The 14,980-nt window shown below is 29.9% G+C and overlaps 6 protein-coding genes across 6 annotated transcripts; 2 read left to right on the top strand and 4 right to left on the bottom strand.

Annotated features, from left to right (window-relative positions):
- The first annotated feature begins 2,854 nt into the window (after window positions 1-2,854).
- On the top strand, window positions 2,855-3,718 carry BX663DRAFT_497519 (uncharacterized protein). Its single transcript, XM_051525922.1, has one exon. It carries the CDS (start codon window positions 2,914-2,916, stop codon window positions 3,514-3,516), a length of 603 nt encoding a protein of 200 aa, XP_051386746.1. The 5' UTR covers window positions 2,855-2,913; the 3' UTR covers window positions 3,517-3,718.
- A 576-nt stretch (window positions 3,719-4,294) lies between these two features.
- On the bottom strand, window positions 4,295-5,868 carry BX663DRAFT_427891 (WD40-repeat-containing domain protein; the record flags this gene model as incomplete). The annotated part of the gene is made up of 2 exons (XM_051522646.1): window positions 4,295-5,551; window positions 5,683-5,868. The coding sequence occupies 2 exons, from the start codon at window positions 5,866-5,868 to the stop codon at window positions 4,295-4,297; spliced, it is 1,443 nt and encodes a 480-aa protein (XP_051386745.1).
- An 801-nt stretch (window positions 5,869-6,669) lies between these two features.
- Window positions 6,670-6,976, top strand: BX663DRAFT_578076 (uncharacterized protein; the record flags this gene model as incomplete). Its single annotated transcript, XM_051532179.1, has 1 exon — window positions 6,670-6,976. A coding segment is annotated over exon 1 (276 nt), but the record flags the coding sequence as incomplete, so codon positions are not given.
- Window positions 6,977-9,220: 2,244 nt separating this feature from the next.
- On the bottom strand, window positions 9,221-9,442 carry BX663DRAFT_428090 (uncharacterized protein; the record flags this gene model as incomplete). Its single annotated transcript, XM_051522661.1, has 1 exon — window positions 9,221-9,442. A coding segment is annotated over one exon (222 nt), but the record flags the coding sequence as incomplete, so codon positions are not given.
- Window positions 9,443-9,530: 88 nt separating this feature from the next.
- Window positions 9,531-9,835, bottom strand: BX663DRAFT_427671 (uncharacterized protein; the record flags this gene model as incomplete). Its single annotated transcript, XM_051522634.1, has 2 exons — window positions 9,531-9,654; window positions 9,720-9,835. Coding segments are annotated over 2 exons (240 nt in total), but the record flags the coding sequence as incomplete, so codon positions are not given.
- Window positions 9,836-9,920: 85 nt separating this feature from the next.
- Window positions 9,921-10,427, bottom strand: BX663DRAFT_548902 (uncharacterized protein; the record flags this gene model as incomplete). Its single annotated transcript, XM_051531113.1, has 2 exons — window positions 9,921-10,068; window positions 10,129-10,427. 2 exons carry the CDS (start codon window positions 10,425-10,427, stop codon window positions 9,921-9,923), a joined length of 447 nt encoding a protein of 148 aa, XP_051386741.1.
- Window positions 10,428-14,980: the final 4,553 nt, after the last annotated feature.

Genomic DNA, 14,980 nt, shown 5'->3' with positions numbered 1-14,980 from the left:
TTATTTTAACTCATCTTTTTCGAATTGTACCGATTATATAAAAATATCACATCATAATTCTCTTGAGTACACACATGAAATAAAGGGAGAGAAGATTAAAAGATGTACAATATATGCTGTCATAATGCATAGTCAGGCACCTTTCTGATATACTCAATCACCTCGTATTTTTTTTTTTTTTTTTTTTTTTTTTTTTTTTTTTTTTTTTTTTTTTTTTTTGCTTCTCATTACCAAGAAGTATATATGATATACATCACTTTGTAAAGAATGTTGAGAGAGAGAAGTGTTTTCTATGTAATAAGTATGTTAATTTTAAAAAAAAAGACTATTATGTAATACATTCTATTAGGGGAATATAGCTTTATGTTACTACAGGTAATACATATACATAAATATCCGTTTTTTATTAAACATAACTTTTAAAGATATATATGGATCTGCTATTCCATAAATAAAAAGAACCATATTACATTGTAAATACCTTCTTTTTTTTCATGTTTGACGAACACATCATTGATGAAAGAAAATTTTAAAGAAATTGATATAAATGATATTTGGCTACATCTCAATTGTCACTTTTCTTTTTTTTTTTTTTTTTTTGGGGGAAACGAGGAGAGGAGAAGTGGCGGAGGTTTGAGACTAAAGCATAATAATAAAAATTTATAAATAGCAAATAAAAATAAAAGGAATTTTAAAGGATAATGAACGCTTCACCAAAGGAAGAAGAAAAAAAAAACTTACTAGAATTATAAAAGAAAGAAAAAGACACCATGACTTTATATTTGCTATAATTTAGGTTAGTAGATTGCAAAACAAGATATATTGATACATATTTTGTCAGCAATAAAAGTTAAGCTTATCGGATGCACTACTCTATTAAATTAGAAAGTGTGTTAATAATATATATTTATATCTATGCAGTATGATGCTGAGTAGCTGCTGGTAATATATAAACTCATTTGCATACTGTCTAATCAAATCTCGTTGCGCTAGCCTTTGCCTATGTATTTGAAACACTTTTTCTTTTTTATTCTTCAAAAAAATTGCGGAAACTCAAGGTACTAAAAATATAGGATGCTTTTATAATTTAATACACTTTTCAATTTAATATTTGAAGCACTCATAATACTCTATAATAGAGCAACTAAATGTACTGATAATAAAAATAGCAGTAACACATGCAGTATAATTATGCATATTTATGAATAAAATATATTCGTTATTCATTCTCGATAACTACTAATATCTTCATTACTATCAGTTATCATTCTTTCACTTCTTCTTCTAACTATCATGTCAGGTAATAGAATTGTATTAAACTCATTGAATAGTTTGTATAAAGTGCTTGGGAAAATCATATAAGCAGTTCGAAACATAAAAAAAAGAAGTGTACGTTATTTTAATAAAACAATCAATATCACTAGAATCGTAACTTATCACCATTATTAAATATATTACGATGAATGAAGGTTATCTAATTATGTTATTTGATTATACTTTATTTTATCTTATATGATTATCTTGAAAAATTCTGTCGCCTTTTTTTTTTTTTTTTTTTTTTTTTTTTTTCAAGAATAAATGCCAGCAAGTTATAAATAGCAATAACATCAAATTGTTTTAATTCTATACCATCATTTTCTTGGATAAGCATTAGTATCATATTAGTTTATGATTGATCTTCTATCATTCAAGCAGTCTATTTTAAATGCTAAACAAGATTGTTATAGCAGTTACTACTCTAGTTATGTTAGCACTTTCTTCACGTGGAAATTAAATATGCCTTATTTAAAAGGAAGAGGGAAAGATTTAAAAAAAGAAATGTACCTTTTTTTTACATATTTATACGTAATAATTGCCACTACCACCATCAATATATTTATATAAGCAAAAAAAAAAGTAACGGATTTTTTCTTTTTTTAGTCATGAAAACTTCAGGCACTTTAAATAAATACTATTTTTATTGTCAGTAGCAAAAGGCTTTTTACCGTCTAAAATTAAACTTATTACTTGTTGATTGATTTTCTTTTCTTTTTTTTTTTTTACAAGAAATATTCATAATAGAAACTCTTTCTACATCACAACAAAGTAACAAATTTTTTTCAGAATTCCTGTTATTCAAAGGTAAATCAAAATTAACTTTGTTGTTGTAGATGTCATGTTTCATATAGACACTATCATGTCGAGATAAAATGATAGTAAAGTACACTGTAAAATACGCGTTCTCATCGTTATTAAATACATGAAACGCGGATCAGATCTTCATTATGCACGTATATATACACACATATATATATACATATATTTTTATATATTTTTATATATAAATATACATATATTCATACATATATACATATATAAGTACTCATTCACAAGCTGCTTCTGATATTAATAAATAATACGTTATAATTTTCTTTTTTGTCTATTGCTATTACTATTAATATTATAAATAATGACATAGTTAATGTTAAAACTATTTTTCTATTAATGGAAATTGAAATAACATTTTTTACACACGACCATTTTTTATTTTTTATTTTTTGTTGATTATCTTTTTCTAGACAATGATACTAGTGTTTCAGTTAAACTAATAATCCTTGACCTTTTTCTTGTTTTTGTTTATTAACTCGTGCTTTTTTATCGAATTACTTCTCCGCTTATTTTTCTTTTTTTTTTTTCTTTTTCGTTAATTAATTATTCATGTTCATTGCTGCCTGTAATTGTGTTAAAACCTAAAACCTATTATATTCCCGTTTATTATATTCAATTATATTATACATAGTCTTCTTCTATCTTTTTTTTTTATCTTTCTTTCTTCTCTTTTATTTCTTTCTCCTATAAATATTATATATATATATATATATATATATCTGTATACATATAGATATAAACAAATTATTGCAAAAAAAAAAAAAAATGGACATTTGTAGCTTATTGAATTCAACAACGACGACTAAGAAGAGTACGACAGCAACCAAGGCTAAACGTTACACATGCAATTGGGAAGAATGTACAAAAGGCTTCACAAGACGATCTGATCTTGCACGACACAAGCGTATTCATACAGGTGAAAGACCTTACCACTGTGAATGGGAAGGATGTGAAAAACAATTTATTCAACGATCTGCTCTTACAGTTCATTTAAGAACGCATACAGGTGAAAGACCTCATGTGTGTGAACATTGTCAAAAGTCCTTTGGGGATTCCTCTTCTTTAGCAAGACATCGTAGAACTCATACAGGGAATCGTCCCTATTATTGTCATCAATGTCAAAAATCCTTTACAAGAAAGACAACGCTTTCAAGGCACCAAGGACATATGCATCCTAAGTCTTCTATTCAATCCACTAGCAATCGTGATCCTTTAACACCACCTCCTATAGAACAACATCTACCATTATTGTCATTCAAAGATAGTAGTACAGATCATTTTATTCCCTCTTCTCTTTTCCCTTCAAATCATTTACCGCCTCCGTTTCCTACTTTACATTATTATTCACCTCGTTTCCCCCTTCTTTAGATGCTGCTATATCTATCTTTGTTCACTCTTATATATACCCCTCTTCTCTTCTCCACTATCTCCCTTCTTTGTGACTTTCTCCCCTTCCCCTCCCCCTTTTTTTTGATGAAGGGTTGTAAATAATAACAGAAAGTTCCTTCTTTATCTAATAATTACTAATTACAAATAATTAATTAAGACTATATAAAAGGAAATTTTAAAAAGGGTTTTCTTGTTCTTGTTCTTTTTTTTTTCTCAAGTTAAATATATAACCAAATAAAAAAAAAAAAAAAAAAAAAAAAAAAAAAAAAAAAAAAAAACTTCTTCTCCTTCCTTTGTTTATTTTAAATAGCTTAATTTAAGTAGTCTAAAAAGCATACATGCAGCAGAAGGATTCATATAAGAACGATTCCGTTTTTTCTAAAAAAAAAAATAAATAAATAAATAAACTCCTTTCCTAAACAATAGTAATATAAACCACTTCATTTATGTATGTGGTACTCCATAATATAGACAAATAAAAATGTAAAGCTTATTTTATTTTATTTTTTTTTAAAAAAAAATATTGATATTTTTTATTATGACAATAAAAGAGTATTTTATACTATTTATTCCTTGAAAGGTGTATATTATTTTCACATAAATTATTATAAAACAAAAAAAAAAAGGTGAAGTATATGCATTTTTTTTTTATCTCAGTTACAAGATAATGCACCAGTTTTTTTTTTTTTTTTTTTTTTTTTTTTTTTTTTTTTTTTTTTTTTTTTTCTTATATATAAAAAAAAGGTATAGGCTATGTTTAACGAATGGATCTTTGTCTTCTCAACAAAGATTCTCGCTTTTCAGCACGACTTTGATGACCAGAGGTTAAACGTGAAAGACCTTCAGCATCAAAGATACGCCAGAATTTAAGATTTTCATCAGCAGCAGCAGTAGCTAATGTTTGTCCATCAGGACTAAGAGCAGCATGTAAGATTCTTGTTGAATGAGCGGGGATATCAGCGATTTTTTCAAGACTAGGATAACCCCAGACATTAATTTGATTCCTAGAACCACCATGAGTTGAAACGATTTCACGATGATGTTGAGACCAGTTTAAGGAAGTCACTTGAGAGTCAGTTTGAATTGTCTTGAGACGGTTACCATGGGTTGTATCCCAGAAGCAAATCTTCTTATCATCACGACCACCACCTGTAGCTAACAAGTCATGTTTCCATGGACACCAAGCGAGAGCCTTAATAGCACCTGTATGACTTCTTTTCGTGTGTCTGGCTTGAGAGACGCGTGCATCCCAGATATTCACCGTGTTATCGTTACCGCCACTAGCCAAGGCACCACCATCCCAACGCCATTTGAGCCCACAGACTTCTTCATCATGACCATACATTTGACGTACTACGTGTTTAGCAATACGGACATCATGATGAAAGATACTACCGTTATAGGCACCAGATGAGCAATAGTAACGATCCCAGGCAAGTGCACCAATACGACATTCTTGACCTCCTCCCTTCATTGAACGAAGCTTTGTATTAGATTGCACGTCCCATATTTGTGTATCACCGGATTCTGTACCCACAGCCAAGTAATAACCATCAGAGGACCACGATAAGGAACAGACTTGATCATTAGAATTATATTTAAGAGCTCGAATAGCACCTGTATCAGCATTCCAAAGATAGACAGACTTGTCCATACCAATAGCCACGATGTTCTTTTTAGACCAATCAAGAACATTAAGATAATAGTCATCCACAATATAGGGGGCATCCAAGATTCTTTCTGGCGTCATATTAATACGACGCTTCATTTTAACAGAGTTAGCAGGACGTAAGGTGGTTGGAAGAGGAGAGTTCTTCGTGACGTCCACCTTTTGTATGGGGGGTCTCCTATCAAAGGATAAGATACGTTTAGAAGGATCAATACCAATAGCTCTAGCGATTTGTTCATCAAAGGTTTCTTGACCACTACCATCTGGAATAGTAAAAGAGTGTATATTATTGATACGTGCTTGAGCAGAAGGCATATCAATTACACTGGGTATAAAACGATCATACTATGGGCAAAAAAAAAAATACATAATTAATTCATTATCAAATTGATTGTGTTTCATGGTTTTTAAGGACACACAAAAAATTAAAAAAAGAAAAAAAAAAAAAGATAATTATAATTATAATAAAAACTTACAAAGTGTGTGTTATCATAAGTTTTTTGTCTGCATTTAATAGGTGCAGTTAACCATTCTTCGTTTAATGTATCAAGATGAGAAGCAGTAGAACGCGAACGTTTTAAACTAGGACGCATAGTAAACTGTGGTGTATAACTACTGCTACCAGAAGTAGATGAGCTATTACCAATACTATTAAAACGCATAGCAAAGTCTTGTTCCTTTTTACGTTGTGTATATTCTTTATTTTTAGAGACACTACTATCATCTTTTAAATTATCATGAATAGATGATAAAGGCAACTTTTGTTGCTTAGTAGGAGGATCAGGAGCATCTGAAGATTTAGTTGTGTTTGTTGGAAAATAGTTTGTAATGAGAGATGATAATCCCTTTTCAGTGTTAACTTTTTTTCCTAATGATTTGGACATTATATAGAGTTATATTTCTTTCCTAATAGTTTAAAAAAAAAAGTAAAGAAGAAAAAAGGGAAAGGGAAAAAAGGGAAGAAGAAATAAACGCAATACAACAAAAATAAAATAATGCTGTATATGTGTATATTAATGTATATATAGACACGCACACAAAAGAAAACAAGGTCCAAAAAAAAAAATTAAAAAAATTAAAAAAAATTTACTTTGTCATAGTATTTGGAAAAAATAAACAAAAAAAATTTTTCTTTTACATTTGATTGGCCGATAATATCGGTAATGAGTACATGAAGGAGTGAAAAAAAAAAAAAAAAATAGAGGAGGGGAATATAATGCAAGATAGAAAATAAGAAATTGAAACAAGTAATGTGCATATATAACTCACATGAGAACCCCTAATTAAAAAAAAATATTTATATGATCGTTTTAAATTATGTGATATAGAAATTATTGGCACACTTCAGGAGACTAAAATTGCACAGAGTTACTTTTAGATTTCACAGTCCCTGAATTTTATTTTTACAAATGCTTAAATTAGATGGTACACTTTTTGCAAATAGATGCCTCATCTTTACTTGACTTGTATACAGTTAAAGCAAAATATGAGCGTATGTCTTATCTACAAAAAATGGGAAAGGTGATGTTGTGGATGAAAGTGGGAAATATGCATTTCAAAATGGATATTGATACTGAGGCATATCCCATCGATTACACTACTAATTATGATAAGCATTTGTACTATAAATCACATGAAAAAAAAACAAAACAAAAGAAAAACCTCACAATGAAAAACGAAGCTTACATGAGAAGCCTAATAATAAAAAAAAGGAAAATGAGGTTCGTTCATATCGGAAACATGGCGATGCTGTCAAAGAACAACTGTTTTTTTTTTTTTTTTTTTTTTTTTTTTTTTTTTTTTTTTTTTTTTTTTTTTTTTTTTTTGTTTATCTATTTATTTATTTATTTATTTATTTATTTACGAAAAAGCCATGACTCATGGGGCAAGCAGCAAAGCATCTGGGGGGAACAATAGGCCTACGACTTATGTCTGCGTTAAAAAGGATGAAGAAAATCCATCGGATATCCTAGAGCTAAATAATGGAAAAAAGGTGGGTCATCCTTCGATCTTGAATGAAATGCGTAAGCACCTTATCAGCTTTTATGATGATAACCCATCTGCTGTAGTTGATTCAGCCATGGCAAGCTTAACTAGCGAATTTGATGGTTTAAAAATAGGAAAGACATCCGTTTATAACTTTTTGACAAGTGAAATACAACTTGACTTTTTTTTTTAAAAAAAAAAAAAAGCTCACATGTATTCGATTCAGAGGAACAGCCCTGATAGTATTGAGCGAAGATATGAATGAGTTTTAAATTAGCTTAAGGAGATGAGATATGGACTACACGAGTAATTATGTTTTCATAGATAAAGCCGGTTTTCATATAAATCTTAAGCGATTTATGGCGTGGTCAAAAAAAAAGCGGGGGAACTAGAGCTGAAGTAATTGTACCTGAAACTAGAACAAGGACCACAATGATTTTGGGTGCAATTTCACTGTTTGGGATTGTAAATATTCAGTTGCATTGACCCATGATACCATCGAAGAAGAGAAGACTAGGCAGTAATGACTTGATTGTTAACGGTGCAGGGGGAGGGAAAGGGAGTTACAGTAACAGTCATTATATTAACTTCGTCAAAAATACCTTGGACGTCTTAGATAACCATGAAGAGTTTAAATGTCATTATATTGTCATGGATAATGCTCCGATCCATACTTCAAAAGACATCAAACGCTATACCACCAGTCGTAGCTATGGCTGTATATATCACCTTCCATACTTTCCTGAACTCAACCCAATTGAGTTATTTTGGTCTAGTTGTTAAAAGTAAACTCAAGAGAGAAAAAACTTTTGGAAAAAGAGACGATTTCCAGTGGAATCAAAGAAGCATACAACAGTCTCCTCTTTAACGACCTTCAAGGATTTTGCCATTATTCCACCACAAAATTTAATGATTGCTTAGAAAAAAAAAACATTTGTGAATAATAAAAAAGAAACTCTGAAATCTATATTATGATAAAATATCAAACTCATATTGAAGAGATCCTCTTTTAAAATGTAAGATTTTTGTGTTTATTCAAATTTTTAGAAGGTTGCTCAATTTTGTTTGCTATTAAAAATTTTATATGTCAAAACATTTAGAAAATGTTTTTGGGAGTGGGTGGATCCAATCTTGGTAATTTTTTATTGTAACTATTTTTGCTGCTGTTTACAATTCTGTCAGCAATTATTTCGTTTTTTTTTTTTTTTTTTTTTTTTTTTTTTTTTTTTTGTCAGAGGTATATCAAATACTTCAGACTTAATTTTAAACCAACATTTTTCAGCAACTAGGGGAGTGAAAATAGTGCTCGTAGAACTTCTGATGATTTGTAAATTTTGATATTATCTGTGATGCAATGTAAGTATGTAAAAGATAGATGTTATTTCTTCCTCAAATAAGAGAAGATATGATAAGTTAGTGCCATTTAGAAGATCCCTCTTTGTACTGTTTTATTCCCAAAAAAAGTTAACTTGTCACTCCAAGTACAAATCATACTTTTTTTTCGATAACCAGAATCTTGATTATCTTAAAAAATTATTATGATCAAACCAAAACAATACGCAGAAAGAAAGAAAGCTATCATATTATCATTTATACAATGTAAAATGTTTTGCAATTTTATTTAAATTGAATATCATATAAAGTTTTTAATACAATGGAAGAGGGCTAATTACTATGGAAGTTTACGACTATTCATTCGATGGGCTTTTTCTTTTTCGACAAAGATGATAACTTTCGAAAGAAAGCCATGTTATTGGCGGCATTGGTGGATTTCGGTGATTGTTTTCTGCAGCTTCAATTATAGACGATTTTGCTATCATAGTGGTTTCTAAGGCAATGTTCTGTTTAAATAATACAGAAAAATTAGTTCAATATGCACTGTTTGATTATTATTAAATCCATTCTTACTTTCAATTGTACAATACTAGAAACGATGTGCGGGAGGAAATATAATTCTTCCACACTTCTAAACAACTTCACCTTTGAGACCCTGACCATTCTATATAGCTTAGGAGATATCATATCCATTTAGTAGGTGAATATGTCATCTCCTTGGCAGATGATGCCACAGACAACGGGATTTGGAACTCGATACAAAACAAGTTCATTGTAGATTGCTCGCATTTGCTTGCCGAGTTTTACTTTATCTGATTCTATTGCCGAGTAATTTGTGGATTTTTTGAACTCGCCAAGCACCGAGATGCACTTCACATTAATCGATATGGAATAGACCACGAAATCCGGCTTAAATTTTGAATCTTTCTGAAGCACTTCGTTCGCCTTTTATAAATATTTATCAATACGTTGTATTTTTTTTTTCATTTTTGATTTTATTATATTACCATTTAATCTTAAAGCGACCGTCTTTGCTAAAAATAGATAAAAGCATTTGCGACAAGTAGTTGTGCACAAGAGAATCTTCTACAGAATAATCAGGAGATCCAGAAATAAACAATGGCAATCTAAATACAGCAATAATGTTAATAAGATTTTAAAAATCAATGAAAACTGTTCGCTGATATTTTACACTTGGTTTAATACATGTGCAGTATGCATATCTACGTCATTTTCCCCTTTCACTGCTTCACACAATATCCTTCCACCAAAACCTAAAGCGGTTATCCAGTCGTGTGGTGGGTTCTTGAAAAAAAAAAAAGTTTAATACATTAATCATTACATCTATCAAATTTTCTTTGAAAACATGTCATCTTACATCAACAATCTCTTGTCAACATTGCTGTGCCTTGACGCCCATTTCTTGACAGTATTGTTTGGCGTTTAGACTGGATATAATGGCATTGTGGTCTTCTAATCTGAAGTATTTAGAAGCAGACATATTAACGTCTGCCTCGAATATGAATATATCATTCATTACCCTAATGGTAAAAGAAATGAGTAAGATTTGAAACTGATTCTGAACTTTGCCTTTTACTTACAGCAACCGAATGTCCAAAAGACTACCTGGGCTTTTCTTCAATTTTAGAATGTTGTCTTTCAGCAACCTGCATTTTTCTGAGACGCACAAGTCACCAATAACCCATTCATCTTGAGCAATTTCTCCGTGATCATTGGCTTCTCCCAAAGCTCTTTCCTGGTCAAAGAAATATTCACATCCCCGACTTGGATGGTGATCAATTGTGAGATCTGAGAGAATGTTGTCATTATCATTATGGTCTTCTTTATAAATATATTTATTACTGTCTGTCATGAACTGACTTATAATGTCATGTTTCATGATTAAACATGCGGATCATAAATTTATTCAAGGAACTCTGCCTAGAATCTCCTAACTCTCTCTTGATCCACTCCTTCTAATAATATTAAGACCACTAACACTTCATTGTCAATAACATACCTTATTCGGTCATAACTAACACTTTTCTAATTCACATCTTATCCTCAGACCTCTTTAACAATCCTTATAAATACCTCTATCAAGTTAAATTCATAAATAAAATAATTGACTTTAGAACTATTGTTCGATCTCGTTGACTCTTTTTGTCTTAATATTAATTTTTTATTTTCTAATATTTTTTATTTGATATTTTAAAAGAACATCATACAGATATAGGTACAGATGTAAGTGCAGCAGATGTAGGTGCAGAAGTAGAAGTAAGTGCAGCAGATGTAGGCGCATCCATGTTTTTAGTTTCCTTATGGATATGACCGACTTTTACGATAGAACAATTATTTATTCTTCTTTGGACTTCTGGGCCAGTCAAATTCATTAAACAGTTTCCTTGAACATAAATATGGCATTGTCGTTTCCAGCAGCTTTCACAATGGCATTTCCAGCAACTTCACAATGATGTTCATAAATACTTTTCATTTTAACAAAGTATGCAAAGAAAGAAAAAAAAAAAAAAATACGGAATAAATTGAACGCAGCTATTTAAATAAAACATTAAGCTCCCTAATAACAAAATTTTCCCACAAGTCACAACTAAAAATACACCTTTTATCAAAATGATGTCGCGCAAACCTGTATATTTGTATGATAAACTACTTTTAATACAACTTCATTTTTTTTTAGCGCGACATCATTTTGGCAAAAGGTGTATTTCCTGATTATTGCTGGATTTTTCCTTAAAATTCACGAATTTTGAAATATAATTTGGCACCTGTTGAATTCGAGTTACCCAGATATTGATTTTTTTTTTTTTCAAATAAAGTTGATATATTTGGCTATCAGCTAAATGCGATCGTAAAAGACTTTTGTTGATTTAATATTTGTGCTCCTCCAGATTGCGATTAAAATTTGCAATAAATATATTAGAAGACTCAGTTACCACTGCCCTTTCCATCTATCTCTTTTTTAACATGAACTATTCGTCCTCACAAAATATAAATTATATGATCGCAAACCTATTCATTTTTATATTGAAGAACTTGAGATTTGAAGCTTTTACTGCGCCACTATTATCAAAAATAATTATCATCTACCAATATCTGATATTTCTTGTAAAGTATATAAATAAAAATTATTATAATATTAAGACAAAAAGAGTCAATGAGGCCGAACAATAGTTCTAAAGTCAATTATTTTATTTGTGAATTGTTAAAGAGGTCTGAGGATAAGATGTGAATCAGAAAAGTGTTAGTTACGACCGAATAAGGTATGTTGTTGACAATGAAGTGTTGGTGATTTCAGTATTATTAGAAGGAGTGGATCAAGAGAGAGTTAGGATAGAATTGCTTAAATAAATTTATGATCTGCATGTTTAATCATGAAACATAACATTATAAGTCAGTTCATGACACGCTGTGAATATGAATATTTCTTGCCCATTGTTACCAATTGAAGTGAAGCCAGCTTTAATCAAAGGGGAAGCTGTTTTATATGTAAGTTATGCTCCTTAAACACTTAAAAAGACGTGATACACTGTACTAATAAACGTTATTTAGGACGAAATCATAAGAAGCATCTCGGATGAAAGTGATCCACAAATGAGTATTTTATGCAATTGTCGATCCTTGGTTGCCTCCATTAATCAGCAAGCAGACACTTATTGAGCCTACACCCACTTTGGTACTTCCTACTACTAAAAATAAATCAGAAGCTGCATGGAAAACATATCTAAAACGATCAATTGAAGCCTTGGAAGTAGATTTAAAGCAAAAGGAACTGGAAGCTCAAATTATTAAAAAAAAAAAAATAAATAAATAAAAATATTAAAGGAACAGTTGTGATACTTTTCCCAACTTTGTTATTATATTATGTATATTTATTCCCTAACGTTCATAATCTGAGTAAAATAGAAACAGTGATCTATCGACCAATACCGTTTAATCTGTACATATAAATCTTTGACTAGATGTTCTCAAAGATGTACGACTATTCAGAAACCAATTTCAAATTATAAAAGAAAATGATCGTTGTGATGGAACATAATATAATAAAGAAAAATGAAAAGAGAAAGAAAACAAAAGGAAGTATAGTTCGAGACTGTTTTTATTCAATAAAGAAAATAAAAATAAAAATAAGAATTGAAGATTAAAGATTATTCTGTGTCTACACAACTGCTTGTATTTATATTAAAATAGCTGTCAAAGAACACGAGTCATGAAACAGTGTCAGTATTCAGATATACATCTTGTTCATTCAAGAGACTGATCTATGGATTATCTATTGGGTGATCTGAGCGTATGTTCCTGATATTTTTTATAGTTTTCTTTTATTGGATCAAAGACGATCTGAATCCTTTGTCAAGGTTATAAAAATAAATATTTAGGAATGATACAATATCTTATAATTGATACATCTAGACGATTGAATGTCAATAAGAAGTTTTATATTATTTACAAGATGTTATATACAGAGTTTTATTTCATATTCAGGCTTATAGTTTATCCTTTATTATGTTATGTAATTCATCTATTATAATATTACTTATGCTTATATCCAGAGCTTGTTCTATAACTAATTAGCAACCTTTTTGGAATAAAAACAAACCGCCCATTGGATGAATCAAAACCGCCTTCTGGAAAAATCACAACGGCCGCTTGGCGTTGGAACGACTGTACAGTGCGTATAGCCCCAATCAGCGAAGGTTAAAAGTCTAATTTTCTTGAGCATACCAAAAATTATCCAATAAACGGATTTAAAATTTTTAATCAGCGGACCACTTAAACCTAAACAGCAAATCCCCATAACAACCTAATGGCGCTTAGAATTTTAACATGGTTAAAGAGGTTCTTTGTTTAGACACTTTGAAAAAGCATCAGCAGAGTGTTGAATTGAAGGTACTTTTATGTTACAAATCTTCAACTTGTAAGCTGATAAAAAACTTACAAAATGGGGTTTTTTTTTTAATAAATATTTTTTGAAGAAACGAACTATTTTAATTGAATTGATGAGAGTGGTTAATGAAATTAGAAAATTATACAAGAACTACCAAGTCATAATAAATTTTGATGAAATCAAATTGCATAACATAAAAAAAGTATTTTTGATACTTTTAAAAACTTAGTCTCACATGTAACAGGAATAATAGTTGTATTTATTAATTAATTGTATTAATTAAGATTTTTTTGAGTGTAACAAGCTCCTTCTTCCATATGTTCAGCTCTGATTCTCGTTTTTCAGTAATAGAGGATCCTAAGTTATTGTTTATCATCAGGAAAATATCCTGTTCAACAGATTACTATAAATATTCTATATTTAATATTAAATTACACTTACATAAATAACAGGCTTTTTATTTGTTAAAGCAGGTTTAACGACAACATTTTATAGTTTTAGGCATAGACGCTGCTGTTTGATATAATACGCGTAGTAAAATAACGTACTATCCTCTACACTATTGAAATGTAAGTGGGCAAACCTACAGTATTAGTGAAATAGAACGATTAGAGAACGTACTCTAAAAATTATATCATAAAATTATACATACCCATTTTTGAATTCCTTTTTAATATGAATTGGCTTTGTTATTCCACAAGAGACCAGTATCGAATTTAAGCATTCATCAATCATGTTTATTAACGAATCTCCCAACAAACAAACTTGAGTACTTTTATGCCAACAATTTTTACATTTTTTAATCATTTTTAGTTTGCAAAAACTAAGAATGAAAAAGACAAAAATATATTTTGAGAAAGTTAGTTTAAATAAGTGAACTGCTTTTGAAAAATAGATATTGTGACTTCAAAATTTGCCATGATACTCTAAAAATGTATAAAAATTCTTTTTTTTTCCTTTTTTTTTCTTTTTTTTTCTCAATTATATTATATTCCTCTCTTTTTAAGAGTGGTTAAATTTTTTATATTCCTCTCTTTTGAGGGGTTAAACCTTTTTATATTCCTCTCTTTTATTAGAGTGGTTAAACCTTTTTATATTCCTCTCTTTTTGAGTGGTTAAACCTTTTATATTCCTCTCTTTTATTAGAGTGGTTAAACCTTTTATATTCCTCTCTTTTGAGGGGTTATTAACAAATGAAATGAAAAAAGAAAACTACTTTTGGGATAATTTAATTACGTTTACTTCTAAATTTTAATGAGTATAAAAAAAATTGAGTTAAGCTGGTCTTAGAGAGTTAGGTTTCATAACAGTTTTAAAAATATTCCCTAACTTGCTGAGCCATGAAATGTGCACCATTGTCACTAATTCTTATTTGACGACATACCCATTTAAAAATGGCTAAACAAGGAGTGGCAGCACTAAGAGTGGCATTAGGTTCTGCATCAACCCAAAAAATTAAGTAATCAATCATCACAATAGCAGCAATGTTCCTTTGTTTAGTGATGGGTAAATAAATCAAGTTAATCACAAGCTTTCAAAAAACATCA

This window comes from Cokeromyces recurvatus (assembly GCF_025118155.1).
Source record: "Cokeromyces recurvatus strain NRRL 2243 chromosome Unknown BX663scaffold_3, whole genome shotgun sequence".
NCBI classification, from domain to species: domain Eukaryota; kingdom Fungi; phylum Mucoromycota; class Mucoromycetes; order Mucorales; family Mucoraceae; genus Cokeromyces; species Cokeromyces recurvatus.
This window is presented reverse-complemented; position numbering and strand designations above follow the sequence as displayed.